A 24,810-nucleotide genomic window follows, 5' to 3' on the forward strand; every position below is an offset into this window, starting at 1 on the left:
AATTAGCAATTTACCCTATTTTTCTTATGATTCTAAAATAAATCCTAATATAGTTTCAATGTTTACCAGCTTGTTCCACAACAGAAGCTTGTTCATGGTTACAGTGGATGCATAATGAATACTTCCTATGGGAATTCAACTTAATGTGTGGAATGGTAGGATAGGCTGGGAAAAGGAAAGGCAATTCTGACCACCATTCTAACCAACAAGCAGAGCTGAGTGTGATAGGAATCTTACATTCATGTCTCTGGTCTCAGTTACTCTATGAGTAATCAATCTCCTGTTAGCTAAGCTGTTATGATTTTTATATTTAAAGACGTAATACATACTTTTTCATGAAACATCCCCCTCATACCCACATATATGTAAGATAATTACCTCATTAGGTGGTCACTGAAAGAAATGTCAAATTCTAGAAAAAACTGGTTGCACTGAATTCATAGAAAAGGGGCATTATCAGTTATCAGTATGTTACTCTTTCCTAAGGTACTTTCAAAGTTAATCTTGTTCACATGCAATTTTTTACTTCCATAACGACATAAAACCAATTATCTCATACTTAAGATGCAATTTCACTATTCTATGAAAGTACTAGTGAAGGAGTTGGCAAAATGTCAACTTGGCTATTTTCTTCCTTTGTGAGATGTGAAAAAAAATACTGATATTAAATGTTTGTAATATTGCTTCAAGTAATCTAGAAAACAAAAGAACTATGAAGCTTCTTACTTTAAGCAGGGCCTCATCAAACATACTATTTTAAAATAAAGTTGTTACTATATCAAAACCAAATAGAAGCCAGAAGCCAAGATGGAGAATTTAAAGAAGCTTTGTAAAAGAAAGTAGGGTCACAAAAAAATTTTTCCAAGTCTTGGGGCACCTGAGTTAGTGAAGGTCCTGGAATAGGTGGCAGCTGCTCACTGGATGGAGTACCAGCTGGAAGTTCAGTACCCACTGGCAGCACCTACAGGCAATGAAAGGAAATTCAAGTCCATAAGATACTAAGAATAAATAGTGCATACTGGAGAACAAATCAACTAATTCAAATGCAGAACCATAAGAATAACATGTATCTAGTTAAGGCATGCTTGTCTCCTGGTCACACTCTGGTATCTATCTCAATTCAAGGACATTATAACCATGATAGTATTAAGGAGTTGCTATAACATACCAAGAAAAATGAACAGTAAATTTAATAAAAGATTCATTCTGTAGGGAAAAGAGAGAAAACAAAGGCTATATGGACATGAGAGGCACAGTACAGATATTCTTGAACCACTAATTTCATGCAGTATAATCAGGCTTTTCCTAAAACAAACAAGACTTTTCTGAGAAAACAAAATAGTTCAGGAATAACCAAGGAGCCGTTCTGATAACAAAAGCCATCAGAAATCTAATACTATCGAGCGATTTGTTCTTTTAAGTGAAGCCTCTATATACTGTAAACAGAATCTCACATCAGCGGCAATGCATAAAGCTGAGTGAAACATACAATGCAGTAAAAAAAGAAATACTGCTTTGTTACTTGGAGATCAGAGAGATTAAAGATGGCAGAATGAGAGCAAATTCACCATATTTGAAAACACATTCTAGTTATTTTATTCCTAGGATTAGATTCTGTCTCCTCCTCTGTATCAAATTTATCACTGATTTCCAATTTTTTATAAAACACAATTGTACATCTGTGGAATCTAAGCAAAGCAGAAAATTCACTTCATTCTCATTGAAACAAAGACTGTAAACTGCTGTTACTAAGTATAACTGCCAACAGAAGCATTTAGCTCCCTTTTGAGATACAGATTTCTTCAGTTTGTGCCAATTAGGAAAAAATGTCTGTAATTTTAGCTGATTATTATAAATTCTTACAAAATTATGCAATATAATCAACTCAAAAATCCTGCCATATTTCAAAAGAAATATCTCAGGTTTAATGTATTATAAGCCAGGCATCTTTATAACTTCATTTGTAATTTGCAAAGCTGACTTGAAAAAATATACTGATTAGGGGAAAAAAGAGTGATCGTATTTATCAAATTATTTCAAAACAAGAATCTTACTGGAGCCTTAGTTAAAGGTAGCTTTGATGGAGCAGTTCCAGGTTTCACTCCTGATGTAGTGCCGACGGGGGTAGAAACTTGCCCAGTTGTGACCAGTGGTGTAACGGACAAACCAGCTGTTCCTAATGGCAAACTGGTTGGTGGTAAGCAAGTACTTGTAGTTGAAGTCATGAGTTTGCTGGGTGCAACAGCAGTGGTTGGGATGCCTGGTGTGACACTAGTCTCTACTACTAGTGATGTCTCCAGTGCAACAGAGGCATGTTGAGCGCCAGAAGAGCTGTGTTCACTAAAGAGGGAACGCAACTTTTCCTCTAAAGTCTTTATGTCATCAATCCCAGGAGCTTTGGGTTGTGTATCAACATCTATTTCAGGGCAGTGTGTATGGGGCTGGTTGGGAAGCAAAGCTGGTTGAGGCTGACTATGAATTAGTGTCTGCTGTACAGCAGGCACATTGGCAACAGGTTGCACCAATGGTGGGATGCTAGGTCCTTGGGGTAATAAAGGTGTAGAAATAGGTACTGATGCCTGGGGAAGGACAGGAGTAGAAGCTATAGCTGATGGGACGACCAAAGGATGTACCCCACCAGACTGAGAAATAGAACTAGATACTCCTGCTCCAGGGGAAGAAGTGGAAGATGATGCAGAGTGGGACAAAGCCAATCCAGCTGTACTGCTATGAGATGTTTTATCTAATGGGTGTGCACTAACCACCACTGTTTCAGCTAGAGTAGGAGCAGAGGTGCTGCTGCTAAGCTGAAGAGATAGCTGTGAAGCTGTGCTTGGAAATGGAATGGTGGTAGAAACTGATGTTAATGTGGCTATCCCTGTAGTAATGCCTGCTGACTGCTGAGATAATAGAGGTGGAGACTTAGCCCCTGGGGTAGCAGCACCGCCCACTGCAGAGGCTGAAGTTGCTGAAACTGGTATAGAAGGGAAAGTGCCTACACTAGAAACAACGCTCCCAGATGTGGGAGCCTGAACTGACTGGGATGTTGTTGATATTGAGACAATTGTCGGTATTGTGATACTTGAAACCACACTGGAAAGAACTGGTGATTCAGATGCAGGGGGTACTGGGAAACCACTTGAAGTTATTACACCTGTGCAGGTGGCAACTCCAGCAACTCCTTTTTCAGTGGGCACTGTAATCTCAGACTGAATTATTGACGTGGAAACGTCATTAAGAGGGCAACTAGTTACAGGGACTGATATTGAAGGTGCGGCTGCTGTTGTCTTTGGGACTCCAGCAATGCTACTCATGGAAGGAGGTACTACTGGAAATGTTGGTCCTGTATGACTGAAGTTGGGAGGTGCTGTATTGGGTCCCTCTGTCACTTGGGCGTGTCTAAGTTCAGAAAAGGCCTGCTGTAGACTAAGGGAAGAAGCAGAGTGGGACAAGTTCACCCCAGCGCCATGAGATGTAGAGGCGGCAACTGCAAAGGAAAATAAATAGTTTAGAATCAGTTCATTTTAAAAGGGTGGAAATAAAAGTTTGTCCTAACAACCTACTTGTGAATTACTAACAATGCCACATACCAACAAGGTTTAAAAACTCTCTCCAGGAAATGATAGGCTCTAAAATGGCAAAGTAAAATAGTAATTTAATCAAAATAAGTTAGCATTTATGAATATCTATTTCTGAAAAAAACATGGAGTAACCACAAAGCATACACAATAGTACTACATGGAGAAACAAAAAAAAATACTACTGTATCTAAACGGTATCTATTACAGTCTGTATCTAGTATGGCTGTCTTTTTTGGCTCTTTTTCTTTAATCTTTTCTATTCATGACTTATTTCCTTCCTCCATATGTTTACCTGTTTGTTATAATCTCAATTTTTAACTCTACTGTCTATGTCATCATTTGAAGTAGTGCTAGAGGACCAAACTTCCAATATAGCAGAGATGCTGCAAGATTTAAAGAAGTATGTGGTAGAAGCAATTCCTTACCTGTATCTGACATTTCACTGGTGAAAACTTTTGATTCTCGTAATCGGCTTTCTGGCACAGGACTCACTATAAACCGTCTTCCGGCAGAATGAACAACTTGAGTTAAAGAACTGGTAGGAATTCCTGGTTAAAAAGAAACAAACCACTTAATTGCATTATTTAGATATACACTGTCACCAATAAGAAGCTTTAAGACTTCATTATTAGAATATAACTTCTTAGGTCAAAGAAAAGAGCAAACATGGAAAGAAAAGATACTCACCTATTTGCTGTGGCATGGAAGATGCAGGAAGTGGTTGTTTGAATTCTCCCTCCAATTTCTACAACAAATGAAAGTAATTAAATGCATTCTCAAATGCCATCTTAGCAATTGGGCAAAGCAAATGAATCACCACATGAAAAGAGAACATAAATGTTTGATAATCTCAATCAGAAGTGTAATATGATATTACTGGACATTTTGCATAGCAAGTTTTAGTACTACAGAAATATTTTTAATAAACAAAACTTCACTAGGGGACTGCTGAACCTACCTGAGAACCTGAAAAGCCATAGTCATCCTTTCCCTGTAGACTCTCCAATCCCTGGTCACCCTCAGGTTCCACACTGACATCCTCACTGAGCATTTCATCAGCTTTTTCAATAATTTCCCGCACTTGATCCACAAATGACTCTCTCTCTATTGCTAGAATAAAGTCATTGTTCACCTGTAATACAAATGTGATGTCAGACTGATTACTACAATGTTTCTCAAGCTTTAAATCACTCAGTTATCACTTTCATGATGTCTGCCCTATCTGTGTACCACATGCATTACTATTTACTTGATATGAGAAGTTAATTCCTCAATACCTAATTTGAAATGTCCTAGACAAAAACATCTCTAAATCACAGGTTTGGTGTACTAGGTATATTCGCACTGAAATAAATAAGTACCTATCAAAATAGATTGCAAAATACTGCATATTTGCCTAGGGTAGTGGACATCTAAATCAAGTACTGAGGCAAAATTGGAACTCCAAATGCAAACATACCATAATTGTTGCTATCTCCTCAGGATTGTCACCATCTAAATCAAATTTGAATGTAACCATTTTCCGATTATGAGTCTCTAATTGACATTCTACTACCCGGTCTCCTTTATTTGAAACCTAAAAAGAAAAAAGAAAAGGTACTTCATACTTCAGAAGACCATAATCACCTTTGTTACTGAATATGAGAAAGTAATGCAGATTATCACTTGACCTTAAGCTTGCTGTTATCGATATTCCCTGAAGCATTGGTACTCTGCCTCTTTAACTGGTAGCAAGAAAACCTTAAGAAAATATTAGTCTTAGAGATAACATACTCATCTTCCACTGAAGAGTCTGGAAGGAATGTAAAGCCTTTGTTTTACGAGCTAAAAGTATTCTTTTTCTAAAAGGTAAATAGAGCCTCGTCACAGAAAATGGAATTTAACAGTATCATTTGGGTGATTAGAAGATCCTAAAGTTTCATCAATATACCTGAACCTTAGAAATATTTAAATAATATTAATATCTGAAACTCCAAAATCAGCAATACTTACATTCAAAATTCTCAATTTGGGGCGTGAAGTCTTTTCATGACGAGAGCGACTTCTTACAGATTTTCGATAATGCCGTTTTGCAGTTCTCCCTTCATGCCTTCCACCAGATGATGGGACATTCTCATTGCCATCGCTCATACCCGAAGCGACATCTGAATGAGCACTTCAAAAAAGAAGTTCAGTTTACAATATGAGATATAAAGGTTTGAAATTTTAAAGTTTCATACCATCCTACCTACCAGTCATGGATAGAGAATTTTACTTTCACATACCTGTCTATAGAAGAAACCAAAGCGGCAGGCTGGGTGGGCTGTGGCTGTGCTACCGAAACTGGCTCTGGAGGAGCAACCTGAGAGACTCCCTGAGTACTCTGTGAATAGAAAGGATCATTCAAATCTTGGTAGTAACAGATTTTATTATTCCCCATTCCCAAAAGCTGCTTGATATTTCCTTATCCCTCCCCTAAGTCCTAGAAGCACTAAACTTACTAGTAATTCTCAATATTCAGCATCTAGATACAGTGGTCTTAAAATTCCAAAGGAAGTTTCTAAAGCTAGTCTCTGGTATGGTGTAACATCAGCCAACACAGTTGCTACGTAGTAAGAAACTACAATTTGCCATGCAGCCAGCATCTTACTAGAAGTGTGCAACAGGGCAGGCAGAGCAAAGTGCAAAAATGATTTAGATCTTTCTCTTAGTAGGGCAAAAATTACTGGGCACACAGTAGGATAAGATAATCTTATGACTGCCAATGGCAAGAATTCATGAAAGGTAAGAATAATGGCTCAAGTACTAGCTAGAGAAGTGAAGTGCTAATAGGGTTAATCTTCTCCAAGGCACACTCACTTCCCAACAGAACAGCCAGTGGCAACAAGGCCCCCACATTGGCATTTCATTCTGCTGTAAGAAAAAGTCATTCAGATGTTAGTTTGAAATAAGTCTCCAAATGAGCTCTAAACCAGGGAACCTATGTTTCTCCTATGTAAGTCTTATCCTATGATATTTGTTTTAGATATAAACATGCAGAAATTCCATTTACCTCCAGAGCTGCTTGCTGGGAGGATGCAGTGGGGGCTTGTGCTAAACTCACTGCTGGTTGGGACACTTGAACCTGTCCTCCTATACTGCCCACAGGAACCATAAGATTTGATTCCATATAAGGCTGCACCACTGTAGGAAAGTAACCTGGTGTAGCTAATGCTTCTGTCGGCATTGGAGGGGATAGGACTGTAGAAGGAATGGAAACAGAAGCCACGCTGGAAGAGGAAGCAATATTTGAATCTCCTGGGTATTGTGGTGGCAGTCGAGGTGGGAAGCCCTGTGACAGAAATGAGGAAGGTGAGTTAGTGCAAGTTGGGTCATCAAATTAGCAAAACAGCAAGACATGCAAAATAATAATAATTAGAAAGAAAGACAGAAAAAAGAAAAAAAAAAGAAAGAAAAGAAAAAAAGCACATAGAAAGAATAGTAGCCCAATACCTTTCTAAATAATTTAAAGATTTCAAGACAATTCTTGAAATGAAATGACTGCTTTCTATTTAGGGAACAGGACTCTACAAGTATACTTTAAATTGCTGTTTTTTCCTCCTGGAGCTTATTTAAATAGGAGGAACAGACATAATTCCTTCTAGAAAAATATCTACTTTCAAACTCTTCAAGGTGTCAGTCATTCCAATCATATCATGACATGCTAGCTCTTTTAAATCTAAAACCTGAAGCTTTTTATCACCATGTTAGCCACTCTATGTACTATATTACAAAAGCAGCTGTAAGTACTCTATTATTAGCCATATCTAGCATTCAATTAGCTTATACTGAGTATCAAGGGAACCATTTTTCTCTTAAGAGGTATCTTGAGAAAAATGGAAATGATCATCAAAAATGATCACCTTATCCTTTCTCAGAATTTTACTTTTTAGCTTCTCTAGTTGAGATCAACTTTTGTTATTGTTAGTTATTCTGATAGTCAACTATCAGATTTTCAAGTCCTCGATGGTCTACTATTAAGAACCAGACCCTCTGGTGCCCTCCTTTTTGCTAGCCAACACAATACCTGGTATAGAACATCTCCAGAGGGAAGTGGAACCTCGGCAGCTTGTCCAAGGTTAGCTGGTATTCCCATGGACTGAACTGCTGGCTGCAGAAGCTGTGGGTGAACCTGACTTGGCAGCTGAGTCACAGACTGCAGAAGGGCTGGTAGCTGACTAGGAGCCACAGTTGATCCCCCTGGGATTGCAGCTGCTGTAGCAGATGAAGCCAAGGTGAGCAGAGGCTGATTAATGCCAGCTGCAATTGTGATGGGAAGGGTTGAGAAACCTGTCTGAGCCGTGGACACATGAGGAGTTGACACAGGAATTTGAGAGGCAGGGTACTGAGGGAGTAAGGAAGTAGGAAGTGGCTGTCCCATAGGGAGGAAATGAGCACCAGAATGCACTGGAACAACTGAGGGTTGTGTCGCAACTGAGATCTGAGGTTCGCCTTGGACAGTTGGTACTGGCTGGGAAACTGGAAGCTGAGAAGGTAAAGAAAAACAAAAAAGAGATTTAAAAAAAATAAAAAAGCAAGGCTGCCAAAAGCAAGATTTATGTATTAGCCAAAAAGAGGGAAAATTAAAAAAAACAACAAAACAAAAAACCCTGCATACATTAGTGTAAGTTAATATGCCACATAAAAATAGGGAAAGGATAGCAGGAAACAAAGAGGCTGATAGACTGGCTACTGTTTCAAATCTTTCTTTGTAGAAAAATTTGCTAATGCTTCATGGTTCAACAGTAAAAATAGGGCCCTTTCACAGGCAAGGTTTTTGTTTGTTTGTTTTACAGCTTTACTGAGATACATTTCACATACCATAATTCATTGACATGTTTGCTATCACTAAATCTATGACTGTGATTACAGTAGTTACTTAAATTCAAATAAATTTCTTTCTTCCAAGTGGAATTAATATTTTATCCACTTTGCTTTTAGTGTAACTCAGGCATATAAAAATAGGTATAATTACTGTATTTCATGTAATTATCTCAGGATGCAAGCATCTCACTCCACCACCTTGTCTCATTTTAACATTTGTGAAACTGAGATATATTTTACAATTAATGGTATGCTAGTACTCAGTGATACATAAAATAATAGCACATTTTACAATTAATAGTATCTCAGATGCGATGCATTATGACAGAAACAATACATTGTGCCAAAATACAAGCACAACAAGCCCCAAAGTTAAAGCTGAAAAAAGGTCATTCAGAACATACCTTCTACAGGGAACTTTTCAGGCGATTGAAAGGACGTCTTAGAAAAAACACCATTCCATATAAGAGGTTTTTATGACTTACTGTCAAGTAGTCAATGAGGGACAAAACAATGCATAAATCTACTTGAAAATATAGCATAGTTGCAGACCTACAATTTTAGATACAGCTGACACAATTCTAGAAAATGTCATAGGTTCAGTTACCAAAGTACCCGTATTTAATCCATCAGTTCTAATACCTGTCGAACTGACTGACATTTACATTAACCAATGCATATGCACAAAAGGAGCAGTTTTTCACCAAATGAATCAAAAATTATTGCAGAGAAAACAACCAACTTTGATATTTCACCTCAGAGAAGGTAGAAGCCTATCTACACGAAAGGACGAGTTACATGCGGTTCCCTTTTAGCATCCTTTTAGAAATTAAGAGTTTACCTGTTTTCCAGCTGATGCTTGAGGCAAGACCTGTGGAGCTTGAGGCTGACTCACTGGCTGTGCAGTAGTGGCCTCACTGGAGGTTGATGTCTGTGGAAGTGAATACTGCACTGTCTGTTGAGGAGGGGCTGTCTGTTGTATTCCATGCTGCTGAGAATAAAATATAGTTATTCAGCTCTATTTCAAGTCATTAAAAGCATGTTTCTAAGGAAGGATGCTTGCCTAAGGCCTTCAGTACTTGTAAATGATGACAATTTTGTAATCAAGATATCCACAAACCCAAATTCATCAACTCCCCTTTACATTTTTTTTCTTCTGCTGTTCTTTACTTGTGATGGTACCACCAAGAACGAACCCATGTTTTAAAACTTGAGTCACCACCAGTTCTTCACCCAACATTCCCCTTTGCCCCAATAGGAGGTCATTTATAAAGACCTTTAGATACTATATCCAAATAGATCCTTCCTCCTGTAACCCAACGCCCCTTGTTTTCCTATTACTTGGTACTGGCTCTCTTATACTGATCTAATCTTCTTTTAATCTCTTTCTCTTAATCTACTTTATAAACTGTTATCATCAACTTGCTTGATTAGCTCTGATTATAGCTATAAAAACCTTAGAGACTGCTCATTTTACGGCCAAAATGAAGTTTCCTTTGAAAATGAGGATACTATCACTCAACTCAAAGTGGAGCATGTGAATGACATTTAGGGAATCAACCATGTGCTAGGCACTTTGGTATAAAACACCTAAATTTGATGCATGGCACATAACTGTACCCAAATACCAACTTTTGTAATAACTTAATGGCCCCCTCCTGCATAACAAAAATCTGAACTTCATAACTGACTTTCAAGACTCCTAATACCTGTAACATAACTTAAAATTTTTAATACAAAAACAACACTTGTTTGCAATAAAAACTTTCAATTATAAAGTTAAATGAAAATACCCCAACCCCATTTCTTTAGTGCCAACCACTATTAATGGTTTGGTGCATCACTGTTATGAAAATTTTTTCTATGCATAAATTGTCATTTCCATACAAGAACATTTTTTTGTTAAAACAAAACCAAAAAAACATGCCCATTATATAAATACTGTTCTCTAACATGTTATTTTCATTTCATTTATCAATGGCATCAATGTCCTAATACTGAATATTTTGGTTGACTTTTTTTAGCAAAATAAAATCACCAAAAGAACCCTGAAATATAATGGTGATGGCAGTCATGTTTGCTTTATTCTTACGTATTTCCGATAATCATTATTTAAATTTAAAAGATGAGGAACCGATGGCTATTGACTTATATAAAATTTATTTGCAGAAACTAAAATACATTATATGAATGCAGCTATAAGGTAATTCTGCATATTTTCCCATTGAAAAAAAACAACTAAAAAACTAGAAAACTTTTTTGGTCAACCTGTATATCTTATTGGTCAACCTGAATATCTTTAATCTTTAAGGAATTTACATGGAAAATCTACGATTATCTAAGTCATAAATTTATATACCTAGATATATTATATAAATATAGTAATTTAGAAATACTGCTCCCATCCATCATTCAAATTCTTCACATGTAATACACCAGTGTCTTTATCTTCACTGGAGCTATGCTATGAACGCTATTGTCTTCTGGAGCATTATATAACACTTTTCCTGAAATTTGTGTCTTGAGATAAAATTTGCCATGACAAGCATCTGTTTGAATAATATTAGCATAGTTGGATGGTTTTTTTTTTGCACTTGTCTTATAGAATATAAGACAGGTTATAGAATATAATTCAGGTTATCTTTGTACTAACTTCTTAAAAGTTATCTTTAAATAAGTTGTTTACAATGGCATACAAACCTAGAATAGTGAAGGTTTGACTTGGAAGTCATTCCCCTAAGAATAAGGACCAAATCTATGTTTAATTTCTTGGCTTTTATTTTAAAACCAATTCTGTGAGATGTTGTCTATAAATATTTCCAACTATATACACTATTTATGAAGTTTTTATGATACATGTAGTAACTATAAATTTTATTTCAAACAGCCAAGATCCAATTGTGCCAAAAGAAGCATTCCCATGCAAATAATTGCTATTAACTAATATCAGTGATGAACTACAGATATTTCATTTTAGAATTTTATTTCTACTGTTAAATACATCAGCATTGTATTCAAGTCTTGAGTTCCACGAACCATTGGGAACAAATCAGAAGTTTAACATTTTTTTAAAAAAGTTCCTGAAGTAGTTGTTCTTAGGCCTTCATACCATGCCTCTTAGCATAAAATCTGATGTTCTATCCCACAAATTAGAAATAATTATAAAGGAGTGGAGCATTACTAAAGTTAAGCACAATGAAACCAACAACAAAATGATCACAAAAGGACAAGTCATAAAGAGAGTAGAAAACTGATATTCTTTGTATTGTTAAATTGTGCTGAACCATCCGTTTAAGAAGGCAAATAACATATTAGTAACAATTCTTTTAAATTTCAATGTATGTGTAATCCAGTAATTGTTCAAAAATACATTAAACAGAAGAGTTTCTAAAATGTTAATGAATATAAGAAATGTTATGTGGCCTCTTGGTTTTCCATTCATAAACTTAGCAAGTCAATTACATCAGAAAACTAATTCAAGATGTAAAACAGCGTATTGACTTGCGAATCCGTAATGTGTAACAATGAGTCGCTCTCACCTGCTGAGAATGTTGTATGGATTGGGAAGATGAAACCCCTGTTACACTACTTGAGGATGGCTGACCCTGGCTCTGCCCCTGTGCCTGAAGGAAAGAAGTAAACAACAAATCAGAGAAGCCCTAAAGTCAATAAATGTGTAGAAAAGTCAGGCTTTTGCAAAACATATTACGCTTCTGAGAATGTGCTAAAGTAAGATGAAACATTACCTTGATAAAGTATGTATGGGAGTCTGTTGCGCATCTTTTGTAAGAAAAGGTTAGAGAAGCACATACTCGGACCCCATGCAAAAACCACTGGTTAAAATAATCAACCACTTCTGCTCAGGCTATAATTTTAATTGGATGTAAGATTCACAGTACAATTGCTATTGAAAATAATCAGGAAAAAATAAGACTATCAATGTGAAAAAAACTCTATGTGAACAACTGAAAAAAAAAAAGGTATTTGATAAGGCTAACTTGGTTCCATTTGCTATTTCTTGTACTGCCATGGTGACTTTTATCAAAAATGTAAAAATCTGTTATCATCAACTGCCAAGCACGTATAGCAATGATTCTCAAGGGACAATTTTGCAACCCCTTCTCCTGCCCCCAGGGACATTTGGCAGTATCTGAAGACATTTTTGGTTGTTACAAATGGGGGAGATGGCTGCTGCTACTGGCAGCTAGTGGGAAGAGGCCAAGGATGCACAGAACAGATACCCACAACAAAGAATTACCCAAACTAAAACATCAATAGTGCTGAATTTGAGAAACCCTAACATAGAAAAAGTTACACAACTGAAAAAGTGAAAAATCAACACAGGACTTTATAAAGGTAAATTAAGGAAATGAAAAGGCCCACCTTTGCTGCTCCATTTCAGTTTAGAGGAGTTTCTTTGAAGATTACTTGGCTATGACATCACATTCCACTGTATCTTAACCACTACAAGTATTCATTCTTTCTGCAATATGTGTGTAAATTAACTACCTGATTATTTGAAATTTATTTTGAAAAGTTTAAAGAATGGCTGGCAGTGCATTAAAATTTACAGTATGGTGTACTGACATAAGTATACTGTATGCCCATGCAGTATAATTTTCAAGTTTCTGAATCTTTTTGATCCTTGGTACTATTTGAAGTAATTGATATTTTATGTATACTTTGAGAGTTTATACCTCCAGTGGGGGACAACTTAGGAGGAAAGTACGAAGAATATATAGTACTTTATAAAAGAGTGGAATATTTAAAAGATCCAAAAGATGGATCTTTTAATTTACACAGGCTCCTATGCAGATTTTTTTTTTTTTTTTTTTTAAGGCAAGGCAACCCTTGGTTGACCTCAGATTGCAAGGACCTTGTCAGCTTGCAATTCCTTATTTTTTATTTTTTTCTGCCTACAGCACCTGGTCTTCCTAGCTGGTCTCTCATCCAAGTACTAACCAGGCCCAATCCTGCTTAGCTTCCGAGGTCAGATGGGATCGGGTTTGTTCAGGGTGGTATGGCCGTAGATGCCTATACAGATTTTATAAGATCTATATATTTGACAAAATGTATAAAAGAAATATATGAAATAGTTAATACTGACTCCACTTCTTTAATTCTATTATGTCCATTACTTTGTCTTTATTTGCAAGAGTACACAAGACTCATAAACATAAATAACAAAATTTAAGTTTGTTCATGAAAAAACTAAGGCTTTGGATAACTTAATGTTCCTTAGCTTGCAACGTATATCACAAATTCTTAAAACAAATAAAAAAAAAACCCCACACCCACATTAGATTCTGACTTAGTTCCTCAAAATTAGAATCAGTCAATTTTATGGATTAACATTTTATTTGGACATATAATACATAGCGACTCATTCCATTGATGCCTTTTTAAAAAAGCATCTTCATTTGTTAAAACAAATTCCTAAGATGTTTCCCTTTCCCTGTCTTTTCAAATCTTTCCACGCTAAAAATGTTATCCTTTCTATTTTTTTTTAAAACTAGCCATGTTTATTTCTAGGGAGAAAGAAATACTTCACATTACTATTTGTAAATAATCAATGCTGAGTCAACTCTACATTACAGACATTTGCATTTTCACTGCTAATTGAAAATATTCTATAAATGGATAATTGATTTTGACAAGACACAAATTCTTGTCATGTTCTCTTTTCCAAGGCTTTGCATATATTATAGGTAAATTAGGCAGTTTCTCTCTATTTTGTCCTTAAATATGTTTATATTACCCCCCAAATGGAGAAACACTACCAATAAAATAAAATAATGTTCTTCATAAATGGAATGGAGGGATAGAAAACTTAAATGTAATGGTGCACAGTAGGGTAGTTTAAAAGAATCATGGAAGTTTTCCTATAACCTGTGGATGGAGTGCAGATCCTCCTGAAGAAAATGAGGCAGATAAAATCTGCTGAGATGTGGTTCCTTGGGGGAAACAGAAGAAAAGTGGGGATTCTTGTAACACTGTCTGAGGTAGACGGATAAAGGGTAATGAGACGTCAGAGCCAAAAGATGCAGGTGCTCCCCCTGTAGGGGGAGGTGACTGAAAATCACTGGGGTCTGAAGAAGTAATTTGTGAGGAATCACTGGAATATTCTGGGCTTCCTATTGGCCAGTTCTGTCCGATAGGCTCTACCACAGAAACAGTCAATTCTGGGACATGGTAATTATGCTGTTCTTCAGTCACAGGCTGCAGGCGGCCATGTACTCCAACTGATTGAGGAGGTAGTTCTTCCTGATTCAAGTCCACCGCAACCTGTCGATTTCGGTAAACACGCTGAGATAAAACTCCTCCTCCTTCTCCTGAAGAGGAGCTTGGAGTGTGAACATGAAATTCAAATACACAATTGCTTCTGTTCTCATTGTTATGAGTTAACACAGCAGGTGCAGAATGAGGAACAAAGACAGGGTGAAATTTCAAACATGTAGCATCTGTACTGATAGGTGCAGAAATACTAGAGAGGGGAGATCCTGGACTCAATCCAGAATCTAATCTTAAATTCTGAAGGTGTCCTACCAAGAAAGCCTGTCCAGATGGAAATTCAAAGACAGAACTCGAGGTAGGGCCCCCTTGTACTGGCTTCTGTTCAGGTATCTGTTTCATAGGACTTGACAGTACTGGTGAGTTGTATGGAATACCCTCATACTGTTCTGCCACCTGGGCCTGGTACTGCACCCCAGCTAGATACACTGCTTCCTGAGGAATAAAATAGTGAGCTTCTTCTGGAAGTACTAGTCCAGGTCTATAGTCACTGTACACTTGAGCTGGTTCACATATAGAATTGACCTGTATATCACATGGCTCTCCGGATATTCTACTGGTTGTAGAACCCAGCATAACTACGGCCTCTGGTGTCCAGTTAGTTGGGCTGCCACCAGGTGGAAGAAGATTTTGGCCAACAGTCCTCAGCAGGGGTTGGAAGTGGTGAGTTTGAGCTTCCAGGAAGGAGGTGCTCTTACGTCGCTGGGAAATGGCTACCTTCGGTGGACAGGTGGGAGGTGGTGAAAAAGAAACTGGACGTTCATGAATAGTTGGGAAAAATATCTGTGATTCTGGGTATGTTGGGGTCCCCCCACACGGATGCGCCATGGACTGAGGCTGTATCAACATGAATAAGACAAGTAATTCATACATTCATATGTGAAATTACATTAAACATGCACAACTGGGTAGCTCTGTGTAACTCTATGAAACAGTTACACCAAATTTAAAATTAATAAAGAAATAACAATACTTTTTGAAATTATGTGCATAGTAAAAATCCATTAAATACATCCAGGGTCCATAAAATTATTCTGTGGGACTCTGCATCAGATAAAAGCTGCTTTTCCACAACTTTCCTTTCTCAAAGGAAATGGAAGAATTTAACTTTCTAAGTGATTACTCTCTTTTTACCCACAATTAATACACTTACTCTCAAGACTTAATATGAATTACATCAGTGGCAAAAGAGTTAAAGGAAAAGTAAGAGTTAAGGGCAGACAATAAGCCCCCAGGTAAGCAATGTGCTTCAATTTAAGCTACTGTACAAAGTCTACCTATATTCTATATTCTTCTTATCCTGTGCTATTAGAGGTTTCAGTGTTATTTTATCAAACAATCATATGTCTTCTGACTAGAGAGCAGAAGAGATTTTTGGTGGACAGGAGAAAACACAACTTGACTAATGACAGTAATGTCTTTCGCTGGTCTATCCCAAACTAGATGCAGTTAATCTTACTACACGAAACATGTTATAGATGTCGAATCACTGAGTATCCACCTTTCTGATAATAGTTAAGGGTTGAAAAATTTGGTGTTCAAATCAGTTGAAAAGTATAACATAAATAACAGCTGATCTGATTTAACAGCACTTTTTCTGTTCACAGAAGCAGTTCTAGATTTAAGGCCCTAAATTTAGAATCCTACCTTTCCAAATGCAAACAATGTGCACTAATAATTCACTTTCAAGGGCTCTTTTTAAAAAAGAGTAAATCAGTTTCCATTTCATTTTTTCAGTAGGGAAGTCTGTTATCAAATTAGCAAAATGGATCAATTGTTACTTCTTCACAACAGCTAACAGGGTCTCTTTTAGTATCCAAAAACCATAAAACACTGTATAGTTAATTATTCTACTAGGTAAAAGAAGATTTTGGGGCTTATGTATCAGACTGTTAACTACATTCACTAACTGGAAAAGCAACAGTAAGGTCCCACAGTGTTTAAAACTTTAAAAGCTAGACCTTTCACTGACTATGGAAAAAAATGGACTCACCTAGCTTCATTGTGTTCTTTAAAATAAAGTAAGGAGAAAACATGTTTGTGTAATGTAAGATAAAGAGAAAATATGCTTTTGATTAGGACAATGAGTTTAAAATTAAATAATAGGCATATACTTTGCTAGAATATGAAAATGCAAGGATTTGTGTATGTCAGTAGGAAATAGGAAAATATAATTAAAGGTAAATCTTATTGTGCACACACTGATATGTGCCACAGGTGTTATAAGTATTCTCTCTCAGTACCTCCTTGCCGTTTTTTCCCCCTTTAAGCCTTACAACAAAAAAATTTCCTGTAGGAAGAACTGGTATCCTAAAAGCATAACATATTACTAAGTTTAGTCTTGTTCTTTATTTAATTTTTATTAAAATTCTTGATGCCTGGATGTATTCATTGGTAGTAAATTTTCATTTGTCAGGAAGTTTATTGTTACATACAGTACTGACAAAGAGGGAAGGCAGGCTGGAGCGTCGGTGCTTGCGCTGAGAGGCAGAGTGCATAGGCAGGACGTGCTCCAATGCTTTAGAAAGCTTTTCGGCAAAAGTTTCCTCAGGGGCAGTCCGAAGGAGGGAAGGAGAAAGAGGTGCAGACAGCACTGGTGGTGGGGTGGAAGGAGCACTGGGAGAGATGCGGGACAGAAAGGGAACAGCAGAAAGATGGGAAACACAAACCAACATGCTACGGCCACGACGAGGCTAAACAGAAAACAAACATATACATGAAAAACACAGTACTCTGAAAACAAAATAACCAAATGTACAATGATAACAAGGCATAGTTGACACAAAGAAATGTTCCATTCTCCCCTAACTCCGCAAAGCCAATTTTGTGAGGAGAGATATAATTCCATAAAGCACACCTGGAAGATCACGTTAATCGCTCTCTACATTGTTAGTCAAGTACAGGTTTATTTTATGAACAGCTATGATAATGATCAATTGTCTTACAAAATATTCTGAAATAACATGGATTGTTATGAATTATGAATAAGGATGAGTGACTGACTGAGGTAGCAGGTCAGGGAAAACAATAAAGATTGGCTTGCAGTTTCTATAAACTTAAGACTAAATAAGAATAAATTCTATTAGTTTAATGTAGATTATATGATAGAGAAGATTTGTAAAGATTTGTTACTTTGCAGGAACTCTGGAAGCCTCCAAAAAGGTTTCTCAATTTTATTTTAGAAGGCATCAGACTAAGAAAGTTGTTGGCTCACAGTATTTTATTTATTAAACTTGCCTATCTTAATCTGTAAATGTAAAAAGTCATTTTCTACTAAAAAAAAGCATTAGCTTTCTAGAAGTAATTCACAATAGGTATAGGAAACATTCTGTATTTTTACTAAAGCAGTCAATGGAAAATGTCTTAAATGTGAATCTCTAAAGAATACCTTTAACTTTTTTTCAGGCATATCAGATATCTAATTTAAGTTTATAAAGTTTAAGGCACCTTAACACAAAGGTTTTAATATAACTACAAAGCAGTACCTCTAATACTGTAAGACTGCCCTAAACAAGTTTGTCATTTTCTTTTAGATATTGTAAATGGTAACAAAATTTTCTTTACCAAAACTGGCTGCATAGAATGCTTTCAGCCAAATTTTCAGCCAAATTTGTGGCCCACCAAAAGCAAGTACGTAAGTATCACTACATGATTACTTAGTTTCATTCTTGGTTCTCTTTTTCTCTACCATTTCTCTTTTATCCTAATTTTTAAATTCCACTTATAATTGATATAAGCCTCAGTAAAATATTTCTGGAACAAGAATTATAAACTTTTTAAAATCCTCAATATTTAAGAACTCTTCATGATACCTCCATAGAATATTATTAAAAAGCAAGACTGTCATTAACAGCCTGCTTTTAGAGTATCAATAAATAAAGCAAGTTTGTGGTTCAAATATTTAAAATCTTCATAAATGACCAATCCATTTCCTTTTCTAATATTGAGACCCAATGTTCATAACTCTATAATGGGGGAAGTCAAGAGATTAAAAAGTTAATTATGATGATCCAGGAAAACAATCAATTGTAAGAGTAGAAAGTGACATGAAATGCTGACAACTAGTAATTGTCAAATCATAGAAATACATCTATACAGTCTAAGAATTTTATAAAGTTCTTCTAACCTATCTATTTTAAAGGTCAGAAAAGTAGATTGTTAAAACATTAGTACATTAGTAGTTTTATTTGTGCTACTTTGGCCATTCATCTTGAGACCTAGATGTAGGACTGATGAATGGACTCTGAAACAAACAAACCATCTTTTATTCCAGGCTATAGGATAAAAGATCAAAGCACGCAGAATTATTTTAAAAAGAGAGAGATTTTCATTTAATGAAGAGAAAGAGTTCTACAAAATTCAGATTAAAAACTTTCTGAGAAAGAGAGAAAACTTGGCACTAAACAAGAGCTATACAGCAACCAGTTATTCTCCAATTCCTTCCTGAAGCAGATGATATAGTTTACTTCTGAAGACTTCATAGAGGGTTGTCAAAAGAAACGGGATGTTACCTGATGATCTACTTTAACACTGTTTATATGAGAAGAATGGCTAATGTAAAACGTGGGTAAAAATGTATGTATGTGTGTATGTCGATATCTGTGTGTGTGCATAAAAAAGCATAAAATATTTCAGGACATAACCTCCAAAAGTTGATTCTGAAAATAAATCAGTAATAAAACAGATACCAAATAAAGGGTACAAGCAAATGAACATATATACCAGGGAAGGAACTTTTGTCCAACACAGACTTTAAAGAGGAACACGCATAGCAACTGATGATTAACTCAACATAAGCATTAAATTAAATGGTCACACAAACAAAGGATTCTTTCGCTCTAGAGGACTCACATGCAGCATTCTATAATAACCTGAAGGTCTTACCTGTGTTTTTATACAAGTAATTTTACAGAATATACTTAGTAATTCTTTTAATAAGTAAGCTTTTGAAAAACTCTCCTCACCTCCACCCCCAAAACATTTTTATGTCCAACTAATGCTGCTCTGAACAATTTCAACTCTAACATGCTAAAGAGAGCATTATCTTTAATCAAATGCAGCAGTCTAAACCTTATACATACTTTCTTCACATAGGAAGTTCAGCTAATTCCCCCCTCTACACGCACACATATATATCCCCTATCCTGCCTGAACTACTCTAATTATATGCTATTATAAACATATTTCCTTCAGAAATATGAGATTTATATTTTCTATCTCAGACTCATGCTGTTATTTTTGAATAATATAAAGAATGTGAATTTGAATTTAACACATTATCTCTTGGCTCTCATTATAGGCTTACCACTCTTTTACACAGTTACTTACCATACTTGAGGGTGGATATACACCATGGGGCTGAGATTGTGCTTGGACAACAGAAGCTGTATGCCCTGGGAATGTGCCAGTAGAATGTGCCTGTTCATGTTGGGAACCATATGAAACTGTCTGTTGGCTGCTGACTCGAGATTCTGTGAAGACAGAAGATCCCTGACCACTGTCAACAGTCCCATCGGCTGAAAAAGAAATGAATTGCCAAAAAAAACAGAGAGACAAATCACAAAAAGGAGGTTCATGTTTTCCCCATCACAAACCTTTGGGGTCAATTAATTTTCTCTTTGCACAAACCTAAACTAAATAAAATATGAACACTAGTTAATTTACCAAGTATAGTTCTATGTTTAAATGAGGGATCCAAATGGATAAGAGTTTTAATGTCTTAAAAAAAAAATTCCCTGGCTATCGCAGACTCTTATTACTTGAAGAATAAGGGAAATAAAATCGAATGTTGTTAGTCAGCCTTAAATTTGACACAACTTACACAGTCTTAACTTTGGAGGTCAATGGTTCTTAGCATTAAGCAGGAAGTTCAACTAAAGCAGTCTCATTAGTTTCTACTTTATGTTATTCAGCTTTGCTAAAAGAGCTAAACCAGATTAATGGGTTTAATTTTAAGTAGCTAACATAAACTTGTTCATTTTTCATTAATTATATTGGAATTTCTAAGATGAAGGAACCTGTAAAGTCATTTTATATCCCAATCACATTTCCTTACTATTCCACACTTCTTTTCTAGTGGTCATGGACCAATAGAAAGAAAGATAGATGGCAACAATTTCAAACTTATTTTATGTTGGATTCATCATTCAAAACCAAGAGGCCAGTGCAAAATCATTAACAAGAAGATAAAAAGTCAATTACAAATATCCTTAGCATATTTGTCTACTTCCTAAAATACTTACATAACACAGATACACTAGGTTGTTGGTACTGTAGTTGTTGATGTTGGTCTGCCTCAGGTTCTTCAGGTTCTACTTGTGTAGAAACTGAAGCTGAAGTGGCAGAGGCAGTAGGTATGCCGGTGCTAGCAGAAGAGAGCTGCTTGATTCCTGCCTGGGAAGCACTTGGTTGCTGTTCTACTTGCTGTTTGAGACTGCTCTCTTCCTGCTTTCTTTTTTCTTGCTCCTCTCGCACCAATTGCCGCTGCTCTCGTTTTCTCTTAATTAAAGACACTCTATCTTTGATGGCTTTTGCCATAGTCTTGTGATCACCTTCACAGACATACCCAGACTCTACCTACAGATTAAATAAATACATTAGGAAGCAGTAGGATATAAAAGAAAACAAACCAAATATAAAACAAATAAAAAATAGGCACTTTTGGGGAAAAAAACAGAGAAGACAGGGAAGAAAGAACTCCGTAAGGATTGGTCTTAAACTGTGGAATTACTGGTCTACATTATGTATTTCCTCACTGTTTGTGCCAGGACTTTTGTAGAAACTTGTGGAATGGGTGTACCTTTAATCCTTACAACAAAAACAATGAGGAACCAAAAACCAAGGTTTTTAAACCAAATAAAACTCATTCTACTCTATTCATTCTATTTCCCACTCACATGTAACCACTAACATTAATCTGTGTTGCTTTTACTTCCTTTCACTAGGCAACCAGTTAACCAGATAAAACAACTGTGGTAAATATATAAAGGTAAAAAAAAAGAAAACACTTCAAACAGCATAAAAAAACTAAAATAAATATCTCTTTCATACCTGACTCATTCTCAAAGGCAACTACTATTGAATGGTTCTTAGAAATTCTAGTAGAGATATTCTGTATCTTTGTATAGGAAATGGCTATTTTAGGCACTATGGCAAGCCTAAAATTGATTGCTTCCTTTTTGAAAAGCGATCTTTTAGAAATACTTCAAAAAATGATTCACCAAAGGCTGCCTACTAATAATTTATCTTGAAAATCCCCTTCAAAGTAAAAGCAATTTATGATCTATTATAGGGTTTATCCAAATGACTGATCAAAGGCTAATGTATCAATATTTAGAAAACATAGCTTGTCATTCTAACAGAAATAGACTTACAAAAATTAAGAGTCATTCAACATCACAGACTTTCAAAATTAAGAATGCATTCTAGTTTGTTCTTTCTTCTCTCTATATTTTATTCTATTCTATCCACCCATCCATCCATACCTATACATATCTAAGTCTATATATCTTTTCTTCAAATAAAAATAACTTTTTGGGATGTTAATCAACACAATTTTTTATCAGTGGGATATGCCAACACACTGCTCTATAAACTACTTTTTACTCAACAATATCAACGTCTATAACCTACAGCAATTGTTAAATGGCTGATTAATAATTTACCATTTCTTGAGCAACATCTTCTGGCACATCCCTCTCCAGGTCAAAGGAAAACTCAATAGCTTCATTGTCTTTGTATTTTCCCTTTAATTTCTTAATATCTTCAATACGTAGCCATAATTTAATGGCTATCTTTTCTCCATCATCTTCTTCTGCTAATTCTACCCGCACCCCTGTTTCCTCCTGGAAGAAGGCATGGTTCAAAAGGTCTTTGATGGAGTATCTTCCAAAGAGAGGGGGAAAAAACAAAACAAAATGCCATTAGACCGAAAAGATAATTTTCAAGTGTGGCTGATTATAATTATGCTTGGAATAATGAAAAAGGACTGTGAAAAGAAAAATAAAGAAAATTTTATAATTCATTTTTACTTGTTTCATTTAAATAGTGATTATTGTTTCATTCTCAAGTTAAAGAACATCATAACCATCTCATTTTTTTATGAGAAGTGAAAGTGAAACTTTTTAAATCTAATGATCTAATCTCATATTAGTTAATAATGTACCTATCACTAGCAATACTAAAATTATCATAGCTTCAAAATGCCACATCATCATTTATATAGCATTTATAGTTAACAAAAAGCCTTATATATATGATTTTGTCTGATCCTTAACCAACATCCAATGAGATATCCTAAGTATTAGGAAATGGACGTTAAGAGAGCTTGAAAATCTTGCTCATAGTTATAAAAGTCATAAATGGTGGAATCGAAACTTGAAAATAAATCTTTTGATTTCAATTTCATTGCCTTCTACTATAGCCTTAAATTTACCACCCCAAATTCTCTCAATTCCTTGTTCAATAATTTGTGTACTAGGCAAGCAAAAGTCTGATTGTAGAATAATCTTCTTTAGATAAATGGTCTCAAATACCAGTAATCTAATAAACTATTCCATCCAGAAAAGAAACAAGAAAAGACTGGAGACAAATATTCCTTTGTTTATAGTAAAAAAAAGTTCTTAAAGATATTAAAGACTCTCCTTTCCTATCAGTGTAAATAAAAACAGAAACCCAAACTAAATTTCTACTAAAAAGCCTTAAAGATCATGATGTTAAGTGTTTCCAAATAACAAAGTTATGAAAAGAGTATGTGACTAGAGAAGCAAAGATAGGAAATTCTTTAATTTGGTTGATATACTTGATTGCTCACATTCTTCAGAAAGTAGACTATGCTCAACTTACAATTTACATTTGTATTAGCTGATCTACTTTTTCTTTTTTGGAGGGTGAGGCAAACGGTGAAGGAAGATTATTTTTCAAAAACAGACACTGGAATTTTGCCATGCCTAACGGGTGATGAATCAGCTACATGGCAGATCGAATACCTGCCACTCCTTTGAGAAAAGCCCTCTGTTAGTACAAATGACTAAGCCAGATCTCCTCCTAAGCTTTGGGCGAAGTCATCTCTTTTTACTCAAAGGAATTTTGATGTTTTGCTCTTCTTCAATTCTGGCATAATAAAAGCAAATCAAGACCTGTATAGTTGAGCCTATTTTAAAGAACCAAAATTTTATTCCACCTTTTAGAATTCAATGGATAAAATGCTAACAGAGATCTGCTGTTAGAGAGAGATTGAACCCTATTGAGTTTTATAAATCATGCTGATGCTTTAAGTGAGTAGTCCTCATTAAATGTAGTAGCTATGTTCTGGTTTAAACCCTACCAAATCACATTTTTACAACATTCCAGTATATCAAATCTGAATACTACCTTCAATGGATAGAATTCTACTTTTAAAGATATTACATGACATAAATGGAGAAACTAATCACAAGTAAAGTATTAAATACACCTTAGATTGAGCGTTGTATTCAGAGCATGTTATATTTTAGGTCAAAAGAGGCAACTTACCTTTCATCTTTGTTTTGCCGAATGCAACCTTCAATAATTTCCTTCACTTCAGGAATTGCTACTTTGTCAAAACTGGCTGGTTTCACCCCCTAAAAACCATAAAAACAGTTACAAAAAATTATTAAGGAAGACAGGACCTTTGAACTTTGACTTTCAGCTGACTCTTAGATTGCCTTCTTATTAACCTGGCTTTTTTTCTGATTTGTCTGCAGGAGCTAGTTCATGCAGGCTCAGAGTTGGGTAGTAGCAATTAAGCTTCCACAAGAAAATAAAAAGGACTAGTTAGGTAGTAGGGTCACTTACTTCCATGGCCTCTATATGTGGATAAGGAAAAATTTAGGCTGTTGTCAGCATCTGCTATATTTCAGGTAAAGGAAATTATTGGCTAAAAGGAAGGCCAAATGTTAGTTGCTTAGAATATCTTTTGTTCAACCTTATTTCCTAACACATTAATCAACATAACATTTAACTATTTTCAACAGTGAACGTGTGGGCATGAATGCACATGCTTCGTTTGGCAGGTATTCTATTATTACAGTACCCTTTAACAAACTCAGCAAGGAGCTAATAAGGATTTGGATTG

At 35.7% G+C, this 24,810-nt stretch overlaps 1 protein-coding gene and 1 non-coding gene across 21 annotated transcripts in view; both read right to left on the reverse strand.

Annotated features, from left to right (window-relative positions):
- The window catches only part of WNK1 (WNK lysine deficient protein kinase 1), a 132,587-nt gene that overhangs the window by 18,881 nt on the left and 88,896 nt on the right, over window positions 1-24,810 (reverse strand). For 9 of the 20 annotated variants that reach the window (XM_016131744.2, XM_016131739.2, XM_016131737.2 and 6 more), the window contains 16 exons: window positions 24,228-24,316; window positions 22,379-22,598; window positions 20,957-21,290; window positions 20,043-20,230; window positions 11,963-12,046; window positions 9,265-9,414; window positions 7,627-8,085; window positions 6,613-6,891; window positions 5,846-5,943; window positions 5,574-5,736; window positions 5,041-5,157; window positions 4,540-4,713; window positions 4,269-4,326; window positions 4,007-4,129; window positions 2,055-3,487; window positions 878-961 (listed from right to left, as the gene is read on the reverse strand). In XM_016131744.2, the coding sequence (XP_015987230.2) occupies window positions 878-961; window positions 2,055-3,487; window positions 4,007-4,129; window positions 4,269-4,326; window positions 4,540-4,713; window positions 5,041-5,157; window positions 5,574-5,736; window positions 5,846-5,943; window positions 6,613-6,891; window positions 7,627-8,085; window positions 9,265-9,414; window positions 11,963-12,046; window positions 20,043-20,230; window positions 20,957-21,290; window positions 22,379-22,598; window positions 24,228-24,316 (4,053 nt within the window). Of the gene's footprint in view, window positions 1-877; window positions 962-2,054; window positions 3,488-4,006; window positions 4,130-4,268; window positions 4,327-4,539; window positions 4,714-5,040; window positions 5,158-5,573; window positions 5,737-5,845; window positions 5,944-6,612; window positions 6,892-7,626; window positions 8,086-9,264; window positions 9,415-11,962; window positions 12,047-14,312; window positions 15,552-20,042; window positions 20,231-20,956; window positions 21,291-22,378; window positions 22,599-24,227; window positions 24,317-24,810 lie in introns of all 20 variants that reach the window. The other 11 variants (XM_016131751.2, XM_016131752.2, XM_016131753.2 and 8 more) reach the window with 6 other exon arrangements.
- LOC118614788 lies at window positions 13,337-13,455 on the reverse strand. Its single transcript, XR_004956145.1, has one exon. It is a non-coding gene; the product is annotated as a 5S ribosomal RNA (ribosomal RNA).

Source organism: Rousettus aegyptiacus, unplaced genomic scaffold (genome assembly GCF_014176215.1).
Source record: "Rousettus aegyptiacus isolate mRouAeg1 unplaced genomic scaffold, mRouAeg1.p scaffold_m13_p_2, whole genome shotgun sequence".
In the NCBI taxonomy this organism is placed as follows: Eukaryota; Metazoa; Chordata; class Mammalia; order Chiroptera; family Pteropodidae; genus Rousettus; species Rousettus aegyptiacus.